The sequence below is a fragment of the Carex rostrata genome, chromosome 20, assembly GCF_964058835.1.
Source record: "Carex rostrata chromosome 20, lpCarRost1.2, whole genome shotgun sequence".
Lineage (NCBI taxonomy): Eukaryota > Viridiplantae > Streptophyta > Magnoliopsida > Poales > Cyperaceae > Carex > Carex rostrata.
Window position 1 is genome coordinate 5288214 of NC_135937.1, and position 23887 is coordinate 5312100.

At 35.0% G+C, this 23887-nt stretch overlaps 4 protein-coding genes across 5 annotated transcripts; 1 reads left to right on the plus strand and 3 right to left on the minus strand.

Annotated features, from left to right (window-relative positions):
• Positions 1–186: 186 nt before the first annotated feature.
• LOC144572405 (PRA1 family protein A1-like) lies at positions 187–3781 on the plus strand. The gene is made up of 8 exons (XM_078321976.1): positions 187–546; positions 676–716; positions 817–895; positions 974–1060; positions 1147–1232; positions 2561–2632; positions 2732–2863; positions 3562–3781. The coding sequence occupies exons 1-7, from the start codon at positions 389–391 to the stop codon at positions 2833–2835; spliced, it is 627 nt and encodes a 208-aa protein (XP_078178102.1). The 5' UTR covers positions 187–388; the 3' UTR covers positions 2836–2863; positions 3562–3781.
• A 1423-nt stretch (positions 3782–5204) lies between these two features.
• On the minus strand, positions 5205–8893 carry LOC144572419 (uracil phosphoribosyltransferase-like). 2 transcript variants are annotated; one of them, XR_013517729.1, is made up of 12 exons: positions 8563–8787; positions 8366–8444; positions 8179–8237; positions 7947–8024; positions 7766–7847; positions 7049–7097; positions 6894–6955; positions 6476–6543; positions 6074–6129; positions 5911–5958; positions 5531–5678; positions 5205–5364 (listed from the first exon to the last, which is right to left on the minus strand). XR_013517729.1 is itself a non-coding variant. In XM_078322002.1 (11 exons), exons 1-11 carry the CDS (start codon positions 8596–8598, stop codon positions 5627–5629), a joined length of 669 nt encoding a protein of 222 aa, XP_078178128.1. In that variant the 5' UTR covers positions 8599–8893; the 3' UTR covers positions 5380–5626. The 2 variants fall into 2 exon arrangements, 1 of the variants encoding a protein (XP_078178128.1); XM_078322002.1 differs by lacking the exon at positions 5205–5364 and having other exon boundaries at positions 5380–5678; positions 8563–8893.
• A 2728-nt stretch (positions 8894–11621) lies between these two features.
• Positions 11622–15270, minus strand: LOC144572820 (wall-associated receptor kinase-like 20). Its single transcript, XM_078322494.1, has 5 exons — positions 14996–15270; positions 14384–14898; positions 14193–14246; positions 12285–12895; positions 11622–12137 (listed from the first exon to the last, which is right to left on the minus strand). The coding sequence occupies exons 1-5, from the start codon at positions 15268–15270 to the stop codon at positions 11691–11693; spliced, it is 1902 nt and encodes a 633-aa protein (XP_078178620.1). The 3' UTR covers positions 11622–11690.
• Positions 15271–17747: 2477 nt separating this feature from the next.
• LOC144572417 (wall-associated receptor kinase-like 20) lies at positions 17748–19282 on the minus strand. Its single transcript, XM_078322000.1, has 2 exons — positions 18714–19282; positions 17748–18205 (listed from the first exon to the last, which is right to left on the minus strand). Exons 1-2 carry the CDS (start codon positions 19149–19151, stop codon positions 17774–17776), a joined length of 870 nt encoding a protein of 289 aa, XP_078178126.1. The 5' UTR covers positions 19152–19282; the 3' UTR covers positions 17748–17773.
• Positions 19283–23887: the final 4605 nt, after the last annotated feature.

Consider the following 23887-nt stretch of genomic DNA (forward strand, 5'->3'; position numbering starts at 1 on the left):
TTAGTACCCGCACCGGCTATCTCAATTTGTTATTCCATTAGCGACTATTTTTCCAGAACGGACATCTCCATTATTTTGCAAAATTTTAAACGGACATCTCCATTATATTTAAGAAGGGAGATGATTAGTTTATAGGTTCCGACTCGTTTTCGCTTCTTCTTTTTGCCTTTGCCACCGTCTTCTTGTGTCGACAGCTCTCATTCGGTCATTCCTCACAGTACGCCAGGAACATAACTAACGGGATCTCAAATTACTAAATTGGGGATTTCCGATTTCTTCTTCTCGACTCAATCGATACTCTCTCAAACTCTAGAAGGGAGCTGAGGCGGAGCTAATTGCATCAATCATTCAATCTGTTTAGGGTTTAGAAAAAAAAAAGTGACCGAGGATGGATTGGGGAAATGTAACAGTTGAGGATCTGATGGAGGCTTTGAGAGAAGTGGAGTGGTCAACGCCGCCGCGCCCCATCCCGGAATTTTTCTCTCGTTTCACTGCTCCTAGATCCTACTCCAAGTGGACCAGCCGCCTCAAATGCAATCTCTACTAGTATCTCTTTGTTCCTACTATTTTTTTTATTCAATCTCAATTTTGACTGAACTTATTTTTGTGCTCTTTAGTTTCCATTTAGTTATTATTAATACTAATTACAAAATTTTCTTGCTGAATTGATTGCAGCTATCGGACAAACTACTTTATCCTGATCATGTTTATTCTGGGTAAGTGAGAGATCAACATTTATTTCCCTTATTTTATTTGAATTTCTAACCACAAGTAAACTTTGATTTGATTATTATCCCTGAATTGTTGGATATGAAGCTGTTGGGTTCATAAGGAGACCGCTATCGATTGTTGCTGCTATGTTCACTGGTCTAAGCCTTGCTTTTCTCAATGATAGGTTAGTCGTCTGATGTTTAAAAGATTTTGTTAATAGCGAGGTTGAGAATAGATTATGAATACTATTTTTCTGGTGCAGCTTTGCAGTGACATTCAATGAGAAGGTTACAAGAACAGTGAGACAATTTTCTCCCCATTTAGCTGCCAAGATGAGGCCTCCTATTACGTAAGAATTATCAACTTAACTTTATAAACCTTTATAACATGGTTCATAACTTGTTAAACTGTTAAATGTGTAAATATGAACTTTAGGCCAGTTCTTCGTGGACGGCCCTCAAAGAGATCGATACACATATGTGGCTGGCCTCGCTCAGTATTTGTCTTCTTCTTTGCTGCAGGTTTGTCATCTTTTCTTTTCATTTTCATAATTCTGTTTATTTCTCTCTTCATTTTGCTGCACACATAATCGCATATAGATGATTGAATATCAAATCATGAATTTTTGTGTCGTTACCAAAAATATGGTAAAAAAACTCAAATGTAATCAGACCACAGCTTATAAATTAGGAATGTAAGAAAATGTTCTCGGCAGCAATTATTTTTTGAAAGAGTAATTTCATGTTTTCCCTTGTAGTACATCAGAATATGAAGTATATGCTTGCTAGTTAGAAATAGATTCTATGCTCTTCAAGAAATGGAAGATGTTGCATATACTTCATATGTACGTACTATCATAGAGTTTAATTACAACAGGCCACGTGTACCATAGGCGTTTTGTGCTAAGGGACCCCTGTTTCAGTTTTGCAATGTCTGAATGTCCTATCCGACCCACTCAATGTGATCTATATATTGAAATCTTGTTGGAAACTAAATTCTATATATATATATATATATTTAGTACTTTTCAGTTGAAGGAAAAATGATGGTATCAAAGGGTGTAAATGAACTTATAGATTTATGGGGTGATGGTACTCAAATGGTTGCAAAATTAAATCATAGCTAATTTAGGCCATGACAATGATCTTAGTTGATTGGATCGCTTGTCCAAATAATCTATCTTGCATTTCTAAGCAACATTTAGTTGTCAACATTTAATACAGTCATTTTTTCTTTGTCCGATAAAGTAATAAATGAATACTGAAAATCATAAAATTGTGTCCTAAAAGATTTTGATTTAAAGATCACATTGAGCTGCTCTAATTGGTTGGTTGGACGTTGTAAAGCGGAATATGGACCCATAGCACAAGATGCTCTTACTACAAGTAAAACCGTATCCAAACTCTGAGGCATATTAAAAAAAATGCAAATTACCTCTTCCTTTTTAGCACTTTTATGGGGATAAGCAGCACAAAATGTTCAAAGTAGTTTCAGATATCTTAAGAGTGAATGGGAAGTGGATTTTGGTGAAGTGTTGTTTGAGGAGGGGCTTATATGCGACGTCTTGTATGTTTTCAGGGGTATGCATGATGATTATTGAATTTGTTAATTGACATTCTTGCCAGGTTAAATATGAAATTTGGCCTTTCTTCAGTATGCCTAAATGAAAAGAGTAAATAATAGGTCTTGTGTGGACCATAAATGCCACTGCATTTTATCATGTGCATTTCCAGGACAACCAAACAAGGATATTAATTAAACTAAAAATGAGCACTTCTTGATATGAGGATGATCATTTGATGGAAAAAATGACAGTTGTTGCTAATATTTTGGTTGAATAAAATTACAGTAAGCTGCGTCCTATGGTTCACCTCATCTAGCCTCCTTTCTGTTGCATGGGCGCTTGTAATTGCTCTGCTCGGTATGGATCTTTGTTTACATTTTTTATTTATTAAGACCCATGTCTTCTTCTCTTTTTCTACCGATACTAGAAAGAGTGTTTCTATTATTTTTGATGCAGCAACCCTAATTCATGCAAGCTTGAGGACACCAAATTTGAAAGCACGTCTGAACACATTTAGAGAGGAGTTTCGTGCAGTTTGGCGCAATTATAGCGAGCTGTGATCATGCCAATCAATCCGATCTATTGGAGGTTTTCTTCCTTCCATGAATATTATACCATTTTGTATTTTACTCCTACATTCTTGAGATATTACATGAAAACATTTTTTTGCAAAAAAAAAAAAAACACAGTATTTGTAATATCTGTAACTGACATCTGGTATTCTTGGGTTACTCGACTGCCTCGAAACATGTAGCTGAGTCTAGCAGTACATGTACATTCTGTTTAATATTGACATAGTTTGCCCTGAACTTGGCTGAAATATTTTTTTCCCTTTACCTGAATTGAACTTAAATCAAGTGAAAGCAATTTAATGTAGGGGTCTGAGTTCATGCAAAATTGTGCTATAAATTTGTGCCAATAGTTTGATAAAAAAATTGGGGTAACAGATTCATAATTTGGTTTGAGGAACATGCGTTCCTGAAAATAACAGATGCTGATTGAAATACTAGAGATGTTAGGTGAAATTCGCAAAAGAAAAATATAAAGATGTGTTAATAAGGATTTATAATGTAAATGCTTCTTGTATACAAAAAGGTCGCTGATTAAATAGTATATTACTATCATACATGGTGATGGATCACCAAAACTGTGTCAATTTACTTTCTCATGTTTTCCTACCATTTCATCAACATATATTCTCAGATAACAGATATAAAAATGTAAAAAATGCTTGCTTTTCTGAAAGTAGTCAGGGGCCTCACCAGTGTTTCTATTTCTTATTTCAGGAATCAGGATTTTAGTTGCTCTCCAATCTTCTCATTAGGTTCAGACCACCTAGGCTTTTGTACAGAAAAGATCTAGCTTCAATCTGTTTCTGCTTTCTTTCTTAAACTTAATTTTTTTTTTTTTGCCAATTTAATTGAATATCTCAGATTATAAATGCCTCAAAACATTTTTTTTTTTTTTTTCTTCTGGTGTTGTACAACAAAAGTTGCATCCTCTTCATGTTTGGTAGCATTAAGGAGCTTCAAATTAAACGCACTACATAATTTGTGATGAACCTATTCTAGTAAATGTTCTTGCTATGTTAAAAGTGGCCAGCGTGCTTTCCAATTTTCTATTAGTGTCAGTTTGCCCCAAATTTAAACACGAGTTGATTACAGTACTTCAGTATGCTTTTCTGAGTAGAACTAGGGTGTTCTTTGGTGAGCTTAACTCCAAAACCCATCAAATCGGTTTCAAATAACGAATCTGAACTGTTGGAATTCACCTATTTTATGTATGATACGTCTACATGCGAAATTTTTAAACATTTGAATTAGTTTAGTATAAAGTCAATCGGTCAAAATTAGAAGGTTAATAAATTAATTTTAGTGCATTCATTTTTTGAATGTTTTTTGACCGCTTGACTTTATACTAAATTAATTCAAATATTTAAAATTTTAACATGTAGACTCATCACTCATAAGATAGGTGGGTTTCAATGATTCAGATTCGTCATTTGAAACATATTTGATGGATTTTGGAGTTAAGCTCACCAAATACTTTGATGAGCTTAAGAACACAGTTCTAGTCTGCTTTTCTTCTTTGCTTTCTCAAGAGCTTTGGCCTCCGATGATATGAGTCAATTGTGAATTCATATCAGTGTTGTAAATAACGGTATGCGGTCGTCGGACAGACATGGTACCATCAAGCAATTAATTGGGAATAATTGATTGATTTGTCGGAAAAATTTATGACGGTTTGGTCATTGCCAACGACTGATTCATATTCAATTCAATACCTGACTGAGTAGAATGAGATCTGAGTCGTCAGTTTTAATGGGGGGCACAAATCTCAAAACGGATTACATATTTTTAAGTAGGCACTGTATTACTTTACCGGCTGGGGGTATTGTACTCAGTCCGGTACCTGAGGTGATATTTACGGGCTGGGAGGAATTCGTATCCTCTGCATTAGTTCAAAGGAAATATTTTGAGTTAATGAATCCTGACTATCTGATTTGTTTTAAGATTTGTGCACACTAAATTTGCAGTAATATTAAAGAGCCTCTATATCATAAGTAGAGGTCGGATTTGCTCCGTTTAAAATCCAACGACTGAAATTCATTAACTCAAAAGATTCTTTTTGAGTTAATGCAGAGGATACGCATTCGACTGGGAGTAATGTCTCGCAAATACATGAATTTGTATCCTCTGCATTAACTCAAAGAGATAAAGTTGAGTTAATGCATAATGAATTCGGACCGTCTGATCAGTATTGGCACAAATATTAAAGATGCTCCGTGCAGCATTTCACTTATTTTCACCTCGTCCGAGTGGCCCGGATTTTGATCAAAAGGCTCAGATGCATTAACTCAAAAGTTGAGCTAATGAAGAAGATGCAGGCAATTTTATTTTCTGTTTTCTCCTAAATTTCCCTTTCTCAAGGCTTCCGCCGGTCTAAATCGTCTAAACAAGATCATATGGCTGGGTTCCAGTTCTTTGAGTAAAGGCCCATAGGAGGCTCTCGTCTCTAGACGGATTAAACAACATTTTTTGTGAAAAATAGCTAAATCATTGAAAATAATACTAGAATAGAAAGCGCCACTTGGATAAGTTGCATTAAAATTCTATAAATATAACCTATCTTGCGATTTGCTAACATCAACAGATCAAAAACCATACTGTTGTCTTCCATGAAGCATGGATCAAAACCCTAGGTATAACACATTTAACTTGGAAATTAGCAAACCGCAAACACAGAAAACAGTACCACAGCCTTCACTATTTGTTCAACACCTAAGCAAATTAAAATGCCGATTCCCAATCAGTCTCCATCTATTGGCCTCATCCAAACTTGAGAAAGAGTTCATGTGCCAAAGCTGCGATCTCCGGCATCACCCAATCCAGGGACAATATACCTGTCATTTAATGAACAACTTTTAACTCAACCCAATATTTTTTTTTAATGAAAGACAGAAAAAGAAACAAAGAAGGATTTAAGCTACTGCACTAAGTTTTTCTATTTGACTCGTAATATCAACAGGGACAGGTAAAAGAGTTTCAAGAGTCATTTTTACTATTTTCTTTGGGATTTGATAATGGCAATTAATAGTGCTTAGAGTTTCACAATGTGAGCTATTGAGAGCATACCCTTTTTCATTTAAGATTGGATCAACAGCTCCAGTGTACACTTGAAGCCTGTGAAATACAAAAAGAAATGATTAGCTCTTTTTACTGATATGAAACCAGGTAGAGATCAGGAATCATATATTATACAATGACTAAATATTTAATAGTGATATAAATAATATACCCAGGGAAGTTTGTCTTTAGCTTCTGAAGAGCTGGAGGGGATGAAATAGCCGATATCTGAGGACACATGTCATTCATGCATCAGTTTTTATTGGAGTCAATATTAAAAGAAAATCAACAACGTGAAAATGAGACATGCAGACTACCTTAAAAAAAAATGAGATGCAGATACAGACTACCTACTGTAGCCCTTGAATATATGCCTCCCACATTATATAATTTTATATCCTTACGGCCTCATTGTAAAAAAGCTAGTAGAACTTTATAATTTTTGCATTGCTGTCAAAATGTAAGGATACATAAATCCAATTACGTGTGATGCCATTGAAGCACTTCTATAAAAAATAAAGTAGGCACTGCATGCAAGCAAACAGAAGAAGAGAAAATCTCACTAAGAACTTACAACTTTTATCTGGGTGGTGTCAACTCCACGGTCCTTGAGCAAATCAATTGCAGCAACAATGGTCCCACCTAATCCATAATAAATGATGGGAAATAGCAATAAGAAGTTGAACCTTGAAATCGGGCGCGAATCGACCAATTCGCCTTCACTGGAAGTACATACCCTTTGTTCCCAGACATAGCATAGGGAGATGTTTTGCAAACCTAGCTAGTAGCTTTATTTTCCTATTTGTTTTCTGGACTGTTTTTGCAAAAGGATTTATTGTAATAGCTAGGTCATGTAAAACGTTTGTTGAATGAAATCTGCCTAAGGGCTTTTAACCAAAAAAAAAAAAAGAAGTTGAACCTTGACATAATAACATGAATTCATATAGAATCAAAAAATTATGGAAGTAACAAAACCGAAAGAAGAAATTTACCTGTTGCGAGCATAGGATCTATTAGAAGTATGCGTGCTCCCTCTGCAAACTTATCAGGCAACCTGCATTACTTTTGCAAGTCTCTTGTATTATACCAAGGTAACATAATTAAAACAAAGAAAAGTGTATTGATAGTATGGAATGCCTAGACTCACTTGTTAAGGTAAATAGAGGGTAGTAGGGTCTTTTCATCTCTGGACATCCCTTAAAATTACAAAATCAGCAAAGAAAATAGATCACAAGGACTGGGCATAAATTGCATGAAATATCAGCAAAAGAGACCTGTGTATTAAATCGAAAGTATCAATAGGCCCTTGGAAAGAATATTGTGATCTCATAGAAATTATGGTTGGATGTAGTGAATTTTATAGATATAGCGTGTAGAATGGATTATAATTTTCCAATAATGGAGATAATTTCTGGTTATCCACTCACAAAATTATATCTCAAAATGAGTAGGGTTTAAATGCCCCTATGTCTTTCATGCCTCAATCATGCCTTTCATCCCTATATCCATTTTCAAAGTCCAAACAGCCAATCCGAACCACTCAACATGATCTCCGTATTGAAATATGCTTGGAGACCAAATTTTATATTTTGTGGAAATTTTTAACTATTTTTTAGATAGGTACAAAATCACTGATTTTCAAAAGATTATGGACCATCCAAAAACAATGATTTTGTAAATATCTAAACAAATAGTAAATAATTTCCAAAAAATATAAAATTTGATATCCAACCACATTTTAATATGGAGATTACATTGAGCGGTTCAGATTGACTGTTTGGACTTTGAAAACAGATACGAAAACAATGGGGCATTTTAACCCTACTCATATAAAAATAACAAAGAAGAGGTAGAATCTGTATACCGAGATGATAAGTTCTAGAACAGGGCAAAATCGAAGAGGCATGTTCCGCTAGTGCAAGACCTGCTCTTAAAATTGGTATAACCTATGACGACAACAAGAACAATACAGACTTAACAGGACCTATATTTATTTTTGGAAAAAAATAATAATACTAAAATGTTGAATATAAATAATTTCATACCAGTATAGGCTCCTTTGGATTGATAAATTCTGCCATTGAGACACCTACAGGTGACTGCACTTCTCTAATTATTGTTGGCTGTGTCAGTTTTAAAAGAGATAAATTAAAAAAAGGTGAAAATTCGTACATTTAATTCAATTTTAATAGTTCCTTTTTTCTGAGTATATGCACAAAAAAGTAAAATGTAGAGCACTGCAAAATTTAACATAAAAATATCATTTGATGTACTAACCAACCAATTCCTGGTAGCTTCATATATGAGCAATCTACCAAGCTCTGCCATGGCACTTCCTACAACAATTAAAATATAATGAAAAAAAATCCATGTCAGATAAAAATAAACGACATTCACCAATTGGCTAATTTCCAATTTGAGACCAAATACGCGTAAAAACCTGCGAAAACCGATATCAACTTACTAAAGATAGAAGAAGGGGTATTCTCATCTCTTAGTACGGACACCCAATGCTTGATCAATGGATGCGGCGCTTCCACCACCTACAAGAAGTTCAATTGAAATCCTCGTCAAATCAAACAATTTATGAGCAAGAAATTTGATCCAACCAATTCATCTTCGTCCCAAGATCACACTAAGGGAAAAAAAAAAAAAAAATACCTGGGTCAATTCCTTCTGGATGTTGCTACCCCCCATTCCAGATCCGGTTTCTAATTTGGGGATTGCGGCAAGGAATTCTAGTAAAAATTTAGGTTTTATTTCAGGAACTAGTGCTAACTAGAGACGGACACGGAGACACTCGTCGTAGCGGGAGAATGTAACGCAGACAAAATTATATGGCGCTCTCCAGGAGTAACAAGTGAAATAGATCACTGATTTATGGACCCCACGTAAGAGATAACTCTCATAATAAACGAAGACCCATCTACATGGATTGCCTTTTGTATGTAGTATACATGCAAGACAGAAAGCGCGCGAGAGAGAAGCGGGAGAGTCGGCGAGAGCCGAGGAGTGGGTCCGAGAGCCATGGCAGTGGGTAGTCCGCATCGTCTGCATTAACTCAAAAGAGCATCTTTTGAGTTAATACATATCCTCCGTCCGATTGTAGACGGAGCCCATCCGACCCCGCCTAAAACATAGGATGTCTTTAATATTCGTGCAAATTTAATTCACACGAATCTTAAAGAAAATCGGACAGTCTATATGCATTAACTCTAAAGATTCATTTTTGAGTTAATGCAGGGGAAACGAATTCCATAGTGGGACCACAAGTCACCGAGGTGAAATAGGCTTTGCGCTTTTGGACTGGGCTTCAGTGAGTTAGAAGGCAAATGAGGCTGTTTATCAAGAGTTTCCCGGGACCAAAAATGGGCCTTTCGATGTTTACACAATACTAGAACAGTGTATGACTTGGTATTCTGTGTTCACTACAAGGAATTTAATGTTGGTGTTGGGTTCTTGAGTTCACGTGAAATTGTACAATAAATTTGTTCCAATAGTTTGTTAAAAATTAGGGGTAACATATAGTTTGGTTTGAGGAACACTGTTCTTGAAAATAACAGATGTTGATTGAAATACTAGAGATGTTAGGTGAAATTTGCAAAACAAAATATAAAAGTATAATTCTATATTTGATAGAGAGATAAAAGTATAATCGTTAATTATAACCACCCTCATATAAGATATTATTTTTTGTTATTATCCTTCAACTTTATTCCACTACCAATTATAGTCATTATCGACCTTCAGAAAAAAAATAATTATAGTCATTATCTTGTTATCCATATTTCATCCTATCAAACATAGCTTTTAGATATAACTTCACAAAAACAAAACTGTACCAATTGCATTTTTTATAACTTTTTTAAGTCGTGATACAGAACAATATGAAGCAAAGAGGGTTTTTTTTTTTTTTTTGAGATACTGATTAAAAAAAATATAATTTTATGATCCATCGCGGATGTTATGTTATAGTAAAATGTAATTCAATTATCCGGATTGCAACAATAATTTTTTATTCATTGCAATAAGAAGACCATCCAATTGAATTTCTAATACTATGATTTTATTATTTGGTGCAGCTTATTTTATTATTATTATTATTATTATTATTATTATTATTATTATTATTATTATTATTATTATTATTATTATTATTTTTTGAAATTCCATGGCAGGAGCAACCAGGTTATTTTCATTAGCAAAGTGCACAATTAGCACAACATACAAAGTTCAATTACAATCCAAAGGGCGTATTTAATTGGTGCACCTTAACTTCTGATAATAACAATATGTAAATTCCTTATATGGAGTACCAAGAAACCAAAAATGGGGAAGCAACTTATTATTTATGCTTTGTGGGTTGTTCAAAAATCAAAACATACCAAAATACGATTCCATAAGAAACCATTGATTCATCGCACACAAAACGGGATCCGGCTACTCTTTTATATTAAACTTGGTAACTATTGTCTGGATGTTGCTTTGTTGATATTCACACCATTGTAAAAAAGGTCCATTTAAGCCGATTAGTCATTGGCAGTGATCAAACCGTACATTAATTTTATTAATTTTGGTTCAAACTGTCTTGGAATTTTAATTTTTATTTTCGATCTTTCCAGTTTAGTGCCACAATCCTATACTGTGCACAGTGCACCTCTCCATCTAGGAATCAGGAATCCTTGTTCCGATATCTGGTCAGAATCGTTTGATTAACATCAAGATTCGTACACCCAAACCCTATGTAAGGCAGCCAAGCGGGTCATAGAGTCATAGTCAACAAATCGACTGCAATAAGAAAAGAACAGATTTACGAAAATAGCCTAGAAAAATTTAATGTCTAATTAATTAATTAATAGAGACGCAGTCCAATCAACATTTGATCAAATTCGATATAATGCAATGTCAGAGCTGTTCAATCGGAGTTTAGATTTGCACAAACAACTTTTGCAGTCCTGATTAGTGTACTTTTCAAAAATTAATGTGTAATATAGATATTAGGAAACCCCGCTTGGGGATGTAAATAATTTTCTTTATCAATATATTGCCGGCTGGCTTCTTGCCAGCTGTCCTTCAAAAAAAAAAACTTTTACGGTTCCTAAAGAAAATTTATGCAGATCAAGTGCATTCAAATTTTACAGTTCCGATCTAATATCAAACCAAATTTGATTTGAACTAAAGAAAAGGACTCCTACGAAATAAACTCGTCTATTTCTGTAATTATTTTGAGAAAGTTGTTTATTCCTGTGATTAAACCCAAAAGCACACAACTTTTTAGACACTAACTAAATCCAAACAAACACAATTCTCATTATTTTTGTAAATACAAATGATTTATTGTACAACCTCAAAATGAAGAGAGTCTGTTCTCTGTTTTGTTTTTTTTGGGTTCATTTTGTGCCTCTACATGTCGTGCAGTTATAATTAAACAATGAAAATTGTTCTTTTATACGAACACCGCAGCCTATGATATTCATGAATTTCATAAAAGAATATTCTCACAAGAGATTCTGCTAAACTAATTAACTTTCCGTACAGTAGTTGGATCTGAGTGGAACAGGTGGTCATGTACCGTTATTATTAATTTGTGTGCAACCAAATTGTTTGGCACATGCACAATTAATGACTTTATTCAATTAATGCTTGCATTTGATACTAGGGTTTTAATGTACGCATTAATTACAAAGTGAAATCACAACAATCAAGGTATATATATATCATGACATCAATACCCCCTCCAAGAAAAAAACTTGAAATACTTGACTCAATTTAACTTAAACAATTAAAACCTATATACTTTTATCAATGTCCATGGCCAATAGATTTATGATGTACTGAATCTCCTCGGCTACCTCTTTCATCGATGGCCTATCCTGTCGCCTCTCTTCTAAGCAACTCATAGCCAAAAATCCTAGTGCCATCATAGTATCAAGTTCAACCTCAGTTGCTCCCTTTGTAATAATTGGATCCACAGCCTCCATTATTTGATCTTGCATGACCAGTCGCTGCATGTAAATCACTAGATTCACATCATCAGATGACCGTGTGAAGTCTATGGCCTTCTGTGATGTAAGAAGTTCTAGAAGAACTACTCCGAAGCTGTACACGTCGCTCTTATCTGTCAGTTGGAAATTACGGTAGTACTCTGGGTCGAGATAACCTAGCGTACCTTGCGCACATGTTGAGATGTGGCTTAAGTCAGATTCTGCCAGACGGGACAGACCAAAATCAGATACCTGTTTGGGATATAAATAAGAAATTAAGAATATCAAATTATGTTAAATGCATTATGCATCCCCTTAATGAATTATCATATAAGAATTGATTGGAAAATTAGTCAGTTATTGCTTTTAACATGAAAAGGACTAGGCTGATATTATTACCTTTGCGTTGAGATTCTCATCAAGCAGAATATTGGTAGATTTGACATCTCGGTGATAGATTGGCGGCACAGCCGAAAAGTGTAAATAAGCAAGCCCTTCAGCTGTCTGAAGTGCAATAGATAGACGATGATGCCATGTAAGCGGAGATCTGATTCCATGTAGATGGTCAGATATGGTTCCGTTAGGTATGAATTCATAAACCATGAGCGGCTGATCTAGGTCCACACAACATCCAAGGAGGCGTACCAGATTTCTATGATTAACCTGTGATAGGATGCGCACCTCGTTTAAAACTTGGTCCATGGACTTGGTGTTTCCGATCTTAGCACACTTTACCGCAATTGGTGTTCCATCAGGTAGCACTCCTTCGTAGACTTCACCAAACCCTCCGACTCCAAGGAGGTTGTCAATTGAGAAATTGTTTGTTGCTTGTTTCATCTCACGACTTGTGAAATTTTTTGTGGAGCGATCAGTCATGTTGTTCAGATTCAAAATTTGTTCCCTCTCTTTTACCAGCCGTTCTCTTGCCAGTCGAAGGCGACGTTGTCGTCCATAGAGAATGAATCCAATAACACATAGGACAAGTGCTGCGGCTAGACAGCAGCTCAAGCCTACAAATTGATATGTATCAGAAAAATGTAATGTTACTACCAAAATGAATTTTACAGGTCAAAAAAGTGAGAGAAATCCGATCCTAAAGGAATTAACAATAAATCAAGATGATGTGGTTGTACAGTAAAAAATATTCACCGGTATTATCACTATAATCCTGTTTAGTTTTGTGAAAATCAGACTAGCACTATCTAGTAGATCATCAAATGCAAGCAATCAAATTGTTTCTCTCCAAGTAATAAATTAATATTTTTTAGGAGATGACATCAAGTGCAATCAGTAACTTCGATGAATATCGCATAATAAGGTGGAAACCAACAGCGAGAGCATTATGAAAACGGTTTATGTTATATTGGCTAACTGTAAGGTTAATTGTGCAAATGCTTTACTTAAAGGCGCAATGCTAGGACACTTAATAATCGTTGATCAATATTTTGTACACAATTGATAATCTGTTGCACAGCATTTGACTACCTTATTTTTTTTCCCTTCATTTTACTGGTTTTGTTTTAATTGTTTTTTGTTCGAGAGCTAATTAACTAGCCGGCTTTCTTTCTTTAATGCATTTTTTTTTCTCAGCCGGCTGAGTGATACTTTGATTCTTTGTTTAGAACATGAAAAGTCAGAGGCAGTAATTCAAACAAAAATATTTGTATAGCATAATTGTGAAATATGCTTTGTATATAGGTCCGCTACAGTACTTTGCCAGTGCCGATTTCTTTATACTTTCTGACTTCAAATTTTAATTACTAAATTGTGTGATTCAAAGTAATAGGCAAAAACCATTACATACTGTATTGGACAGTCATAGATTGATTAAAATAAGCACTATGTTTCTTTTTACAAACCGATTCTTGCAAACACATACCTATTGAATTCTCTGTCCACTTCTAGCAAAGTGCAAGATATTTTGACCCTTAGATTTGCACAAAACAAATTGCAAAAAGAAAAGAGTAATATAAACCATTTATGTATTCCTTTTAATTTTTGTATCAAATGTACAGTTTGTCTGATTAAAAGAAATGATATATTCTATATTAATCACACTGCTAAGTGGTTTTAAAACCTATATATGTCACACTGCTATGTTATTTTAAATATTCTTATGCAAAATCAGAGTTTATGAATATAAAATCCTTACCGATTAAGTAGAGAGTACGAACCAAAATAGCGATAATTAATTAACGTAAATAACATTCCCAGAAGATAGATCAGAAAGAAATCAGGATAATTACTTAAATATAGAGAATTATAATAAAATTGTAAGAAGAGGTGACGATATTTCTTTGTTCATACCAGCAATAAGAGGCCAACGGCTGCAACCACCCTGGCTATCACACTCTGTAGGATCTGTACCATCAATTTTGATTCAAGCAGCTTAGAATATATCAAAAGTACTTTTGTTGGTCTAATACAATTGAACTGGTACCATTCAGTGACTTATCATTAAAAAATTGTGCCATACTCGTAACTTTTTAAGAACTCACTCTGTTCACAGATGCCAGTTATAGAGTTCCACACCAGTGGGCCGATGCAAAAGCACCGCTTCAACGTCATCGCTGCTCCTACTGAATTTGGGTCCACTGTACAGTTTGTCTTTGCACTGTCCTCACAATCTTCTTGTGTGTGGCAAACAGGCTCTCTCGGCGTAACCCACTTTAGTTCGACACCTGGTTTACTAAACCATGTATCTACTGGCTGAGTAGTACCCTGGGTGATAAAACTACTGTATGCAGTGCAGTATCCAGTGCCTAGGCCACGGATTGAATGAAAAGTGGTGGACCCTCCGGCACCATACGTGCAACAAAGCGGGAGGGCTTGGCACTGTTTGTTGGGAAATCGGTGGCAGGGGGAGTTGGATGAACAATTGATAGGGGCCTGTAGCATCTGAGGGGTGCAGTTGAACAGCATGATCATGTTGCTCGATGTCACACTGAACGGTTGTGATTCATTTAGTTGGAAACCCTTGGAGTTGAAGTCCGAAGAGATGCATGATTCATTCCTGCAAAAGATAACAAAAAAAAATTAAAGCAAAGAAATTTCAAATTTTTAATTAATGCGAAATATAAACAGGTTAGATTGAGCTTGTAATAGCCGACTTGATAAATGAGGTGTTGATCGTGAGGAGCTGTGAGGAGGGGGAGATAGAAGTGATGGGGTAAGAGTAATTGATGGCATCTAAGAAGAGCGTGGAGGCGGCGGGGGAGCACCGGATTTTGTAGGTGGGATCGCCGCAGGTACTATCGGTGCTCAATGGGAAAGGAACCGGTTGAGTGCCACACAGGGGGCATATTTTGGCAGTGACTCTTGTTGCTGATTGAATAGCAACTAATAACAGGAGGCAATTTGAGAAGAAATTGATCCATCCTTCCATTTTGGGATAAACGTAAGGTAACTTGTATCAAAGACTTCTGCATTTCTTCAGTATATATATACAAGCTGCCAGCTGGTACAATTATATTTAGATTATGAAACTATATTTAGAATATTTCATATTTTTATCAGGCCTGATAACCATCCTTATAAATTCATCTCCTAAGTATCATTCATTACTTAACATGCACCTTAATTAAAAGTACACACTTGTCTAGTTTGTATCATTATACGCATGTCGTATTTCAGTTAAGACATAATTGTTAAGAGAAGGGTTCAAATGCCTCCATTTTTTGTGCCTCCATCATGCCTTCATTTTTAAAAACTTAAATAACTCAAAATTTAAAACTTAAACGTCAAAATAAAACCGTTAGATGTGATCTATGTTATTTTCTCTCTGTGTCTATAAAAAATTATCACATTTTGATTTTGCTTTTATATGAATCAATAAGATGAAAAATCAAAGTCTAAAAATTATCCACAATAGTATACATTTTTACAAGCTCAAGATGACAACCAAAACAAAGTTGAAATGTCATAATTTTCTACACGTGCATAGATAAAATGATGTAGTTCATATCCAATGGTTTTATTTTGAATTTTTAAATTAAAATTTTGTGTTATTAAAGTTTTTAAAAATGGAGACATGATGGAGGCACAAAAAATGAAGGCATTTGAACCCTCCTCAATTGTTAATAGCCATTACGCAGTTTTGATTAATATTCTATCGAGATATATTTTGACAGCTTTCAACACCGTGTTTATATTGCATCAATATACGTCCACTTAACTATTGCGTCAATGCATACTTGCTTATTCAGTTTTGAGTGAGGCTATGGTAATATGTATATTACAAATCGGCCTCTACTATGAACTCAGATTTCAAAATTTTCATGATAAGGAAATTTTTCATTTTGTAGATAGGTAAAAAATCACTTTATTTAAAAATTCTGGATCATCAAAACTAGTGATTTTTCATATGGAGATCATATTTAATGGTTCATATCAAGTATTTGATCTTCGAAAATAGAGATATAAATCCAAAGCACAAGAAGTGGGTTTGATCCCTGTCAAAGGCAGAAAAAAAATGTGTGTGTGTGAGGTCTACAGACTATAATAAAAATATATATATTAGTTACCAGACCCCCACTCTTCATTTTTTTAAATAAGTTGATAAAAAAATAATTGGAGTTGTTTTGGAGATTGAGGAATCAGAGGCCTGCATATAATATCTCTATTTTTTATTCCACTTGAACGGATCTATTATTGTAGGGTTGACTTTCTGTTTCTCTATTCTCTCCACCAATTACTTCGTTGCTTGGTGCTTATTTTTTGGCAATTAAATGTCAACATAGAGAGTATAGTCCAGCATTCTTATTTTTTGGCTGGCTTTACGGCTCTTCAAAGTTCAAACAGAGTACTTGGCTAGACTTTAAAGCTTGCTCTGTGCTTATTTTTTAACCTTGGTGAGATAGACTGCTTATAGTTATGTGCTTTAATTAAAGACCTCCACATCTCACAGCAAAGGATGACATGGATCCAAACAGGGGAACGACTATAAGGTTGTAGGTGAAGCACCCATCATAGTGACAAATGAATTATTCGGGTTCGGTTTGGCGAGATCAAAAATTCGTGATTCGGGAATAATTCGGGTATAATTTGGAAATTATTCGGAATTATCTAGATCAGAAATCTCAGTCTTACAAGGGAGCAAAAAAACAAAAAACAAAAAAAAATAATTGTTCTTGGAAAAATTTGGAAAAAAATCGTGAATAATTCGTAAAATTCGGGAAAAGTTCGTAAAATTCGGGAATTATTCGGGTTTAATTCGGTCAAAGTTCGGTCAACCGAATAATTCGGCGTTCGATTTGGCATCACTCCAAAAAAGAATTAAACAGGTATAATTCGGGTATCTTGTCACTATAGCACCCATTGAAGAGAAGGAACCCACCACACAAGAAACCACATAGAAGGAAAGGCAGTAAACTATTATGAGCAAGCAGCAAGATCATCTATATGTATATATGGCATGAAACCGAGTAGAAAAGGGGCAGTAGACTGTTGCACACAAATGCCATAAAGAAAAGCTAATTACAGTAACTTCTTTGAAGAAAAGCAATATATTGTATCATCTTTTATTTAATATGCAAATTGAAGTGTAAATGTTTTGGTTTAAGAAGAAGCACGAGCTACATAAAATACAGGACCTTGCCATGTTGCCCGAGATATCTTTTATCAAGTAATTGAGCTAAAAAATTCTACATCATTTGCAATTATAAAATACCAGAGTAGATGAAAAAGAAAGTACAACAGATCTAGTATATATATCATGGAAAATTTTAGTAATTGATATCACATAACAAGTATGAAATCACAAGAATGAAGATTATAAAATCAGATATAAATATACAAAATTAGTTAGAGAACCCCTCTAAAAACCAACTAAGCTGATAACCAAGTGTAATCTCAATGATTGCTACCAAAAAAAAAACTAAAGAGTTTGATCAGTGGTTTTCACCAAGAGTCATAATCAGCTCAATTTCCTCATGCACTTCTTTCATTGATGGTCTATTTTGCCGTGTCTCCTCTATACAACTTACCGCTAAGAACCCTATCGCCTTCATAGTATCAAGTTCAATATCAGTGGCATCTTTCGTAATTGTTGGATCCACAGCCTCCATTAGTCTTTCTTCCATCACCAGTCGTTTTACATAGATCACTAGGTTCACATCATCAGATGGTCGCGTGAAGTCTATTGCCTTTTGTGATGTGAGAAGTTCTAGAAGAACTACTCCAAAGCTATATACATCGCTCTTGTCTGTTAGCTGGAAGTTACGGTAGTACTCCGGGTCTAGGTACCCTAAAGTCCCTTGTGCACATGTCGAGATGTGGCTTAAGTCTGATTCTGCCAAGCGGGACAGACCAAAATCAGAGACCTGTAAGTAATTGGTACATAGATAAAACATAAATTACATGTAACAAATTGTGGTGACTGAGGCTATGGTAATATGCATATTACATAGTGGCCCGCGCTATGGATCATATCTCCGTTTTTAAAGTCCAAACAGTCGATCTAAACCATTTAACATGATCTTCTTATGAAAATCTACTTGTAGACCAAATTTAATATTTTCTAAAAAAATCACTATTTTTTTATATAGGTAGAAAATCATTTGATTTGAATATTATGGACCATCCGAAAGCACTGGTTTTCTACCTATCTAAAAAAAATAAAAAAAATAAAAATTCTAAAAAATATATAATTAGGTCTTCAAGTGCATTTTCATATAGAGATCATGTTTAACGGTTCGGATCGACTGTTTGAACTTTGAAAATACAGATATGGATCCATAGCATGAGTCGATCCGTAATATGTATATTACCGTAGCCTCACTCAACTGTGGTAATACATTCCGTAACACGTTCATATATCATGCTACATACCTTAGCACTAAGCTTCTCATCAAGCAGGATATTGGTAGATTTAACATCTCGGTGATAGATCGGTGGCACAGCAAGAAAATGTAAATAAGCAAGCCCTTCGGCTGTTTGATGTGCTATTGACAAGCGATGATGCCAAGTTAGCGGTGACCGGAGGCCATGAAGGTGATCGGCTAAGGTCCCATTAGATATAAACTCGTATACCATGATTGGTTGATCCATGTCCATGCAACATCCGAGGAGGCGTACCAGACTCCGATGATTAACCTGTGATAGGATGCGCACCTCATTTAAAACTTGGTCCGTGGACTTGGTGTTTCCGATCTTGGCACACTTTACCGCAATTGGGGTTCCATCTGGTAGCACTCCTTTGTAGACTTCCCCAAATCCCCCTGTTCCAAGAAGGTTGGTACGTAAGAAGTTGTTTGTAGCATCCTTCATTTCACGACTTGTGAAGTATTTTGCAGAGCGTCCATTTGAATTGTTTAGATTCAAGATTTGCTCTCTCTCTTTAGCAATTTTTTCTCTTGCTAGACGATTATTACGTTGTCGTGTGTACAGAACAAAACCAACAACCAAGACCTGGAAGCAGTCCTATAAATATAGGATATAATTAACATCGTTCAATATATTGTGCGGTCCTAGTTTAATCAACAAAATTACTGTATAAATTCTAAGTGGCATTCTATCAAACACTTTGCGGGCACAACCAGAAGAGTGGCCACATGTCCGCTTGATCAATTCAAACAATCACCACAGTGACAACAAACCGCAAAGATTTTCATACGACTTAAATACTGAATATCAGGATGCAAAACTCTCTTTGACTAATCAAATTACTATTCATCAACTCGGTGGCTTCAACAAAGAATAAAGCAAGGATTGGAATACCAGAAAGGAAGAAATGCGGGGAAACTGCTTGCTGCTCTACTGTAAAAAAAATGTAAAATATACTGCAATATAACGGTCCCAGTGCACTACAGATAATTCTATGATATTTTGCTTATATTTGAAGAAAGGTTTATTTGGGCCTTGCTGTACTTTCAGAATTCAGATAATGGTTTCTGTAACTCTGTTGCAGTTGTGCGCAGAAAATTTATTCTTCCGCGCATTCAATCTTTGTGGTAAATTTAATTTTTATAATATATACTTGAAAATATTATTTAAATTAAAAAATACAAAATATATATGTATTCTTAATTTCTAATTATTAATATATATAAGACGTGTATTAAATTGAATCGATTAATAGGTGTTTACTATTTTTATCACATAATTTTTTTTATTAAAGGATTATGGTACACTTTAGCATCTTTTTAGATGCTATTTTTGAGAATTAAACAAAATCTCTTCCTGGAGAGACGAGATTCGTACCATTGCATGAGCCTGCGGTTCTACATAATTAAATTTTTAATAACGGATTTTTAGTGACTAATTAAATTCTAAAATTCAAATTTTAATTTTAATAATAATTTTCAAATATATATACTATAAGAATTAAAATAGGTTTGTGATTGTACAATAGAAAACTATTAAGCACAATATTTTTTCTTATCTAGTATCGCACAATATCTTGGGGGCTATCAATCTGGAGATATTCTGATTTTTAACTAGTATCGCACTAGATTTTGTCTTTACAATTCCTGGCAAGGGTTCAAGTTTCTTAAGAGAGCAAAAGAATCTGATCTACTAGATTTGTGGGATTTTGTGGGGCATTTGTAATCAGAGGAATTCTGTCAAAAGAAGCAAGCTGGCGAATTGAGAAACAGAGCAGAGAAATATCTGGTGACCAAGAATAGGAAAGCATGAAGTAAAAGGAAAGACATATCAGCATATTGGAGGAATTAGATGTAATTATTTTGTAGTTAGGCAATAGTGCTGGTATAATCTAAGTTTAGAATGTAATTTACAGTTTCCAAATATTAAATATAGAGAATGATAAATGTAGGCTGTGAAGGCAGGATATGCAAGAAAGAAAAAAAGAACCATTGTAATTTCGTTTTTTTTTAAAATAAAATTCTGGGTGGGAGGGAGTTTTTCTGGGAGTTTGGTGTTCTTGATTCGTAACATGGTATCAGAGCGGTTAGAGTAACCTGCTTTCGAAAAAAATTGTTACTGATCCTTTGAAATATCACCATGGCAACTAACCCCGACACCTCTCATGACACAGCCGGCCTAATCGAAAAACTTGCACAACTGATTACCTTGCAGCAGAATCAGTTGATAGCTATGCAGCAGAATCCTACCAAACCACCACCATCATCGCATGTCACCTCTGATACAACCCTTCATCCGAATCTCATTCCCATCAAACTTGATGGAAAGAATTATTCCCTATGGTCACAGTCGATACGTATGTGTCTCAAGGCTCGCGAAAAACTGAACCACATCACAGATCCTCCTCCGAATACTACTGACTTGTTGTTTAATCGGTGGGATGTTGAAGACACAGTAGTAAAAGGCTGGATTTGTAACTCTCTGGATAAGAACCTCTACGGCAAGTTCCTCCGTTATCCAACAGCCAAGGAGGTGTGGGAAGCCATAGCCACTACCTTCTATGACGGAAGTGATGCAGCCCAAGTGTTTGATTTAAATAAAAATGTGAATAGAGTCAAGCAAGCAGGGAGAACCATTGAAGAATACTACAATGACCTACAAGACCTGTGGTTAGAAATCGATTTCCGTCGTCCGAATCCTATGAAGTGTACATCTGACATCGAAAAATTCGACAAGTTCATCCAAGAGTCCAGAGTTTATTCATTTCTAGACGGCCTTGATGATAAACTGGATAATGAACGAGCAAATGTTCTCCAAATGACCCTGTTTCCAACACTCGAACAAGCATTTGCGAGGATTAGAAAAGAAGCCACTAGACAAGAGATCATGAATGAAGGAAATGAAGGGGGTTCCCACGCATCAGCTGCTATGATCTCGAGGGGGCAGAAGAACTTTGATAAATCTAGGTTGAGATGTACCCACTGTGGGCAAACGAAACACACCAAAGAACAGTGCTTTCAGTTGGTAGGGTATCCCGAGTGGTTTAAGGATAGGCGCAAAGGGAAAACTAATTGGTCAGGGAAGGGCCAAGTAGCTGTTGCAAAAGTTGATGCAGGAACTCATGATGTAGCCCAACCAAGAGGAAGCAACACAGGGACCGGGACTGGAAATTTCAGTCAAGGTGCTGGGTCACAACCGAACCAGTGGGCAAATGGAGCTGGCAACCGAAGTCAAGGTGAAACAAACAATTCAATGGAGCAAGCAAACCAACAGATAAGAGGACTTCATGCAGCAGGTACCAATAACCCTGGGTTTCCAATCCAAGATGCATCAGGTAATGGCAGCAGCTCAGGTAATTTTAATTTTAATTGTAATTATTTAAAAGAAGAAGAGTGGGTGCCTGATACAGGAGCCACAGATCACATGACGTATAATGAAAATGATCTCATAAACTCTAAGTTACCTAGAAAAATTGGGATATTTAATGCAAATGGTATTTGTTACCCTGTTAGTAAAGCTGGAGATGTGGCATTATACCCGAACCTGACCCTTAAAAATACATTAGTAGTACCATCCTTGTCTTTAAAATTAATATCAATTGGACAATTGACACGAGAACTCAACTGTGTAGTCCACATATTTCCTCACTATTGCACATTTCAGGATATTCAAACCAAGAGAATTCTTGGCCGTGGTACTAGGAAATGAGGGTTGTATTATCTCGACAATATGAAGACTGGAGATGTGCTACTCAGTATGAACGCTACAGATGTGGAGAATAAAATTTTATTATGGCATAAAAGATTAGGGCATCCGTCCTTCGGTTATATGAAAAAACTCTGCCCTCAGTTATTTATCAATTCTCATCATAAAAATTTTGTATGTGAAACATGTATTAAGGCTAAAAATCATAGGTCCACATACTTACCGAATAATAATAAAAAACTTGCTCCATTTGATTTGGTTCATACAGATGTGTGGGGCCCATCCCCAATAATTTCGAAATCTGGTTACAAATGGTATGTAATTTTTATTGATGATTTTTCTCGTATGACATGGTTATATTTGTTAAAAACCAAAGAAGAAGTTAAGGAAATTTTTAAAAATTTCATAACCATGATTAAAACACAGTTTGAAAAAACAATCAAGGTAATTAGGAGTGATAATGGAACTAAATATATAAATCGTGAATTACAAACAATTTTTCATAACGAAGGAATAGTGCACGAGACAACTTGTGTTGGAACGCCGCAACAAAATGGAGTTGCCGAACAAAAAAATCGGCATATCCTCGAAATTACAAGGGCCCTCCTGATTGAAACTAGCGTACCGAATATCTTTTGGGATAATGCAATGACATTTGCTATATATCTCATGAATCGAACTCCAACACAGGTAAATAATTTTCAAACACCTTTACAACTTTTCTCTACACATCTTAAAATTAATTCAATACTCAACCTAGCGCCTAAAGTCTTTGGGTGTACAGTATATATTCATTTACAAAAACACCTTCGTTCAAAACTTGAACCAAGAGCAGAAAAATGTGTGTTTCTAGGAATTGAACAAAATAAAAAAGGATACAAGTGTTATAGTCCGAATACGAGAAAAATTCTTTACTACAATGGATGCAATTTTCTTAGAGCATGAATCATTTTATAAAAATTTTCAAAATTCAATTCAGGGGGAGACATCTAATACAACACAAGAGGAATTGAATTTTAATTTCTTAATGTTTGAAAGAAACATAGAAACAACACAAAGTGACACATCTAAAACGCCTAATTTAGAGACAACACAAAGTGACAAATCTAATACACTTAATGTTACATTCCGAAATTTTAAAACTTGATTAAATTGATAAATCAATCAATTGGCTTAAATAAAAAGTTTTAATTAACTTAACGATCGTTCAGAAATTTTCTGACAGACTAAAATGAAACTAAAATTTCGAGATTTAGAAATAAACTAAAATATAGCACTAGGAATAAAATTATAATTATTCGGTAAATTAGAAACTTAGAAAATCCGTTACAATTCTTTTTAAGTTTTAGGAAAGAAGAAATTTATTTAATTAGATTCGTGTAAATAAATAAATAAATTGAATTCCAAATAAGAGCATAATTATACGAAATTATTCGTACCATTGGATTTTAGAATTTATAAAACTAATTCATTTA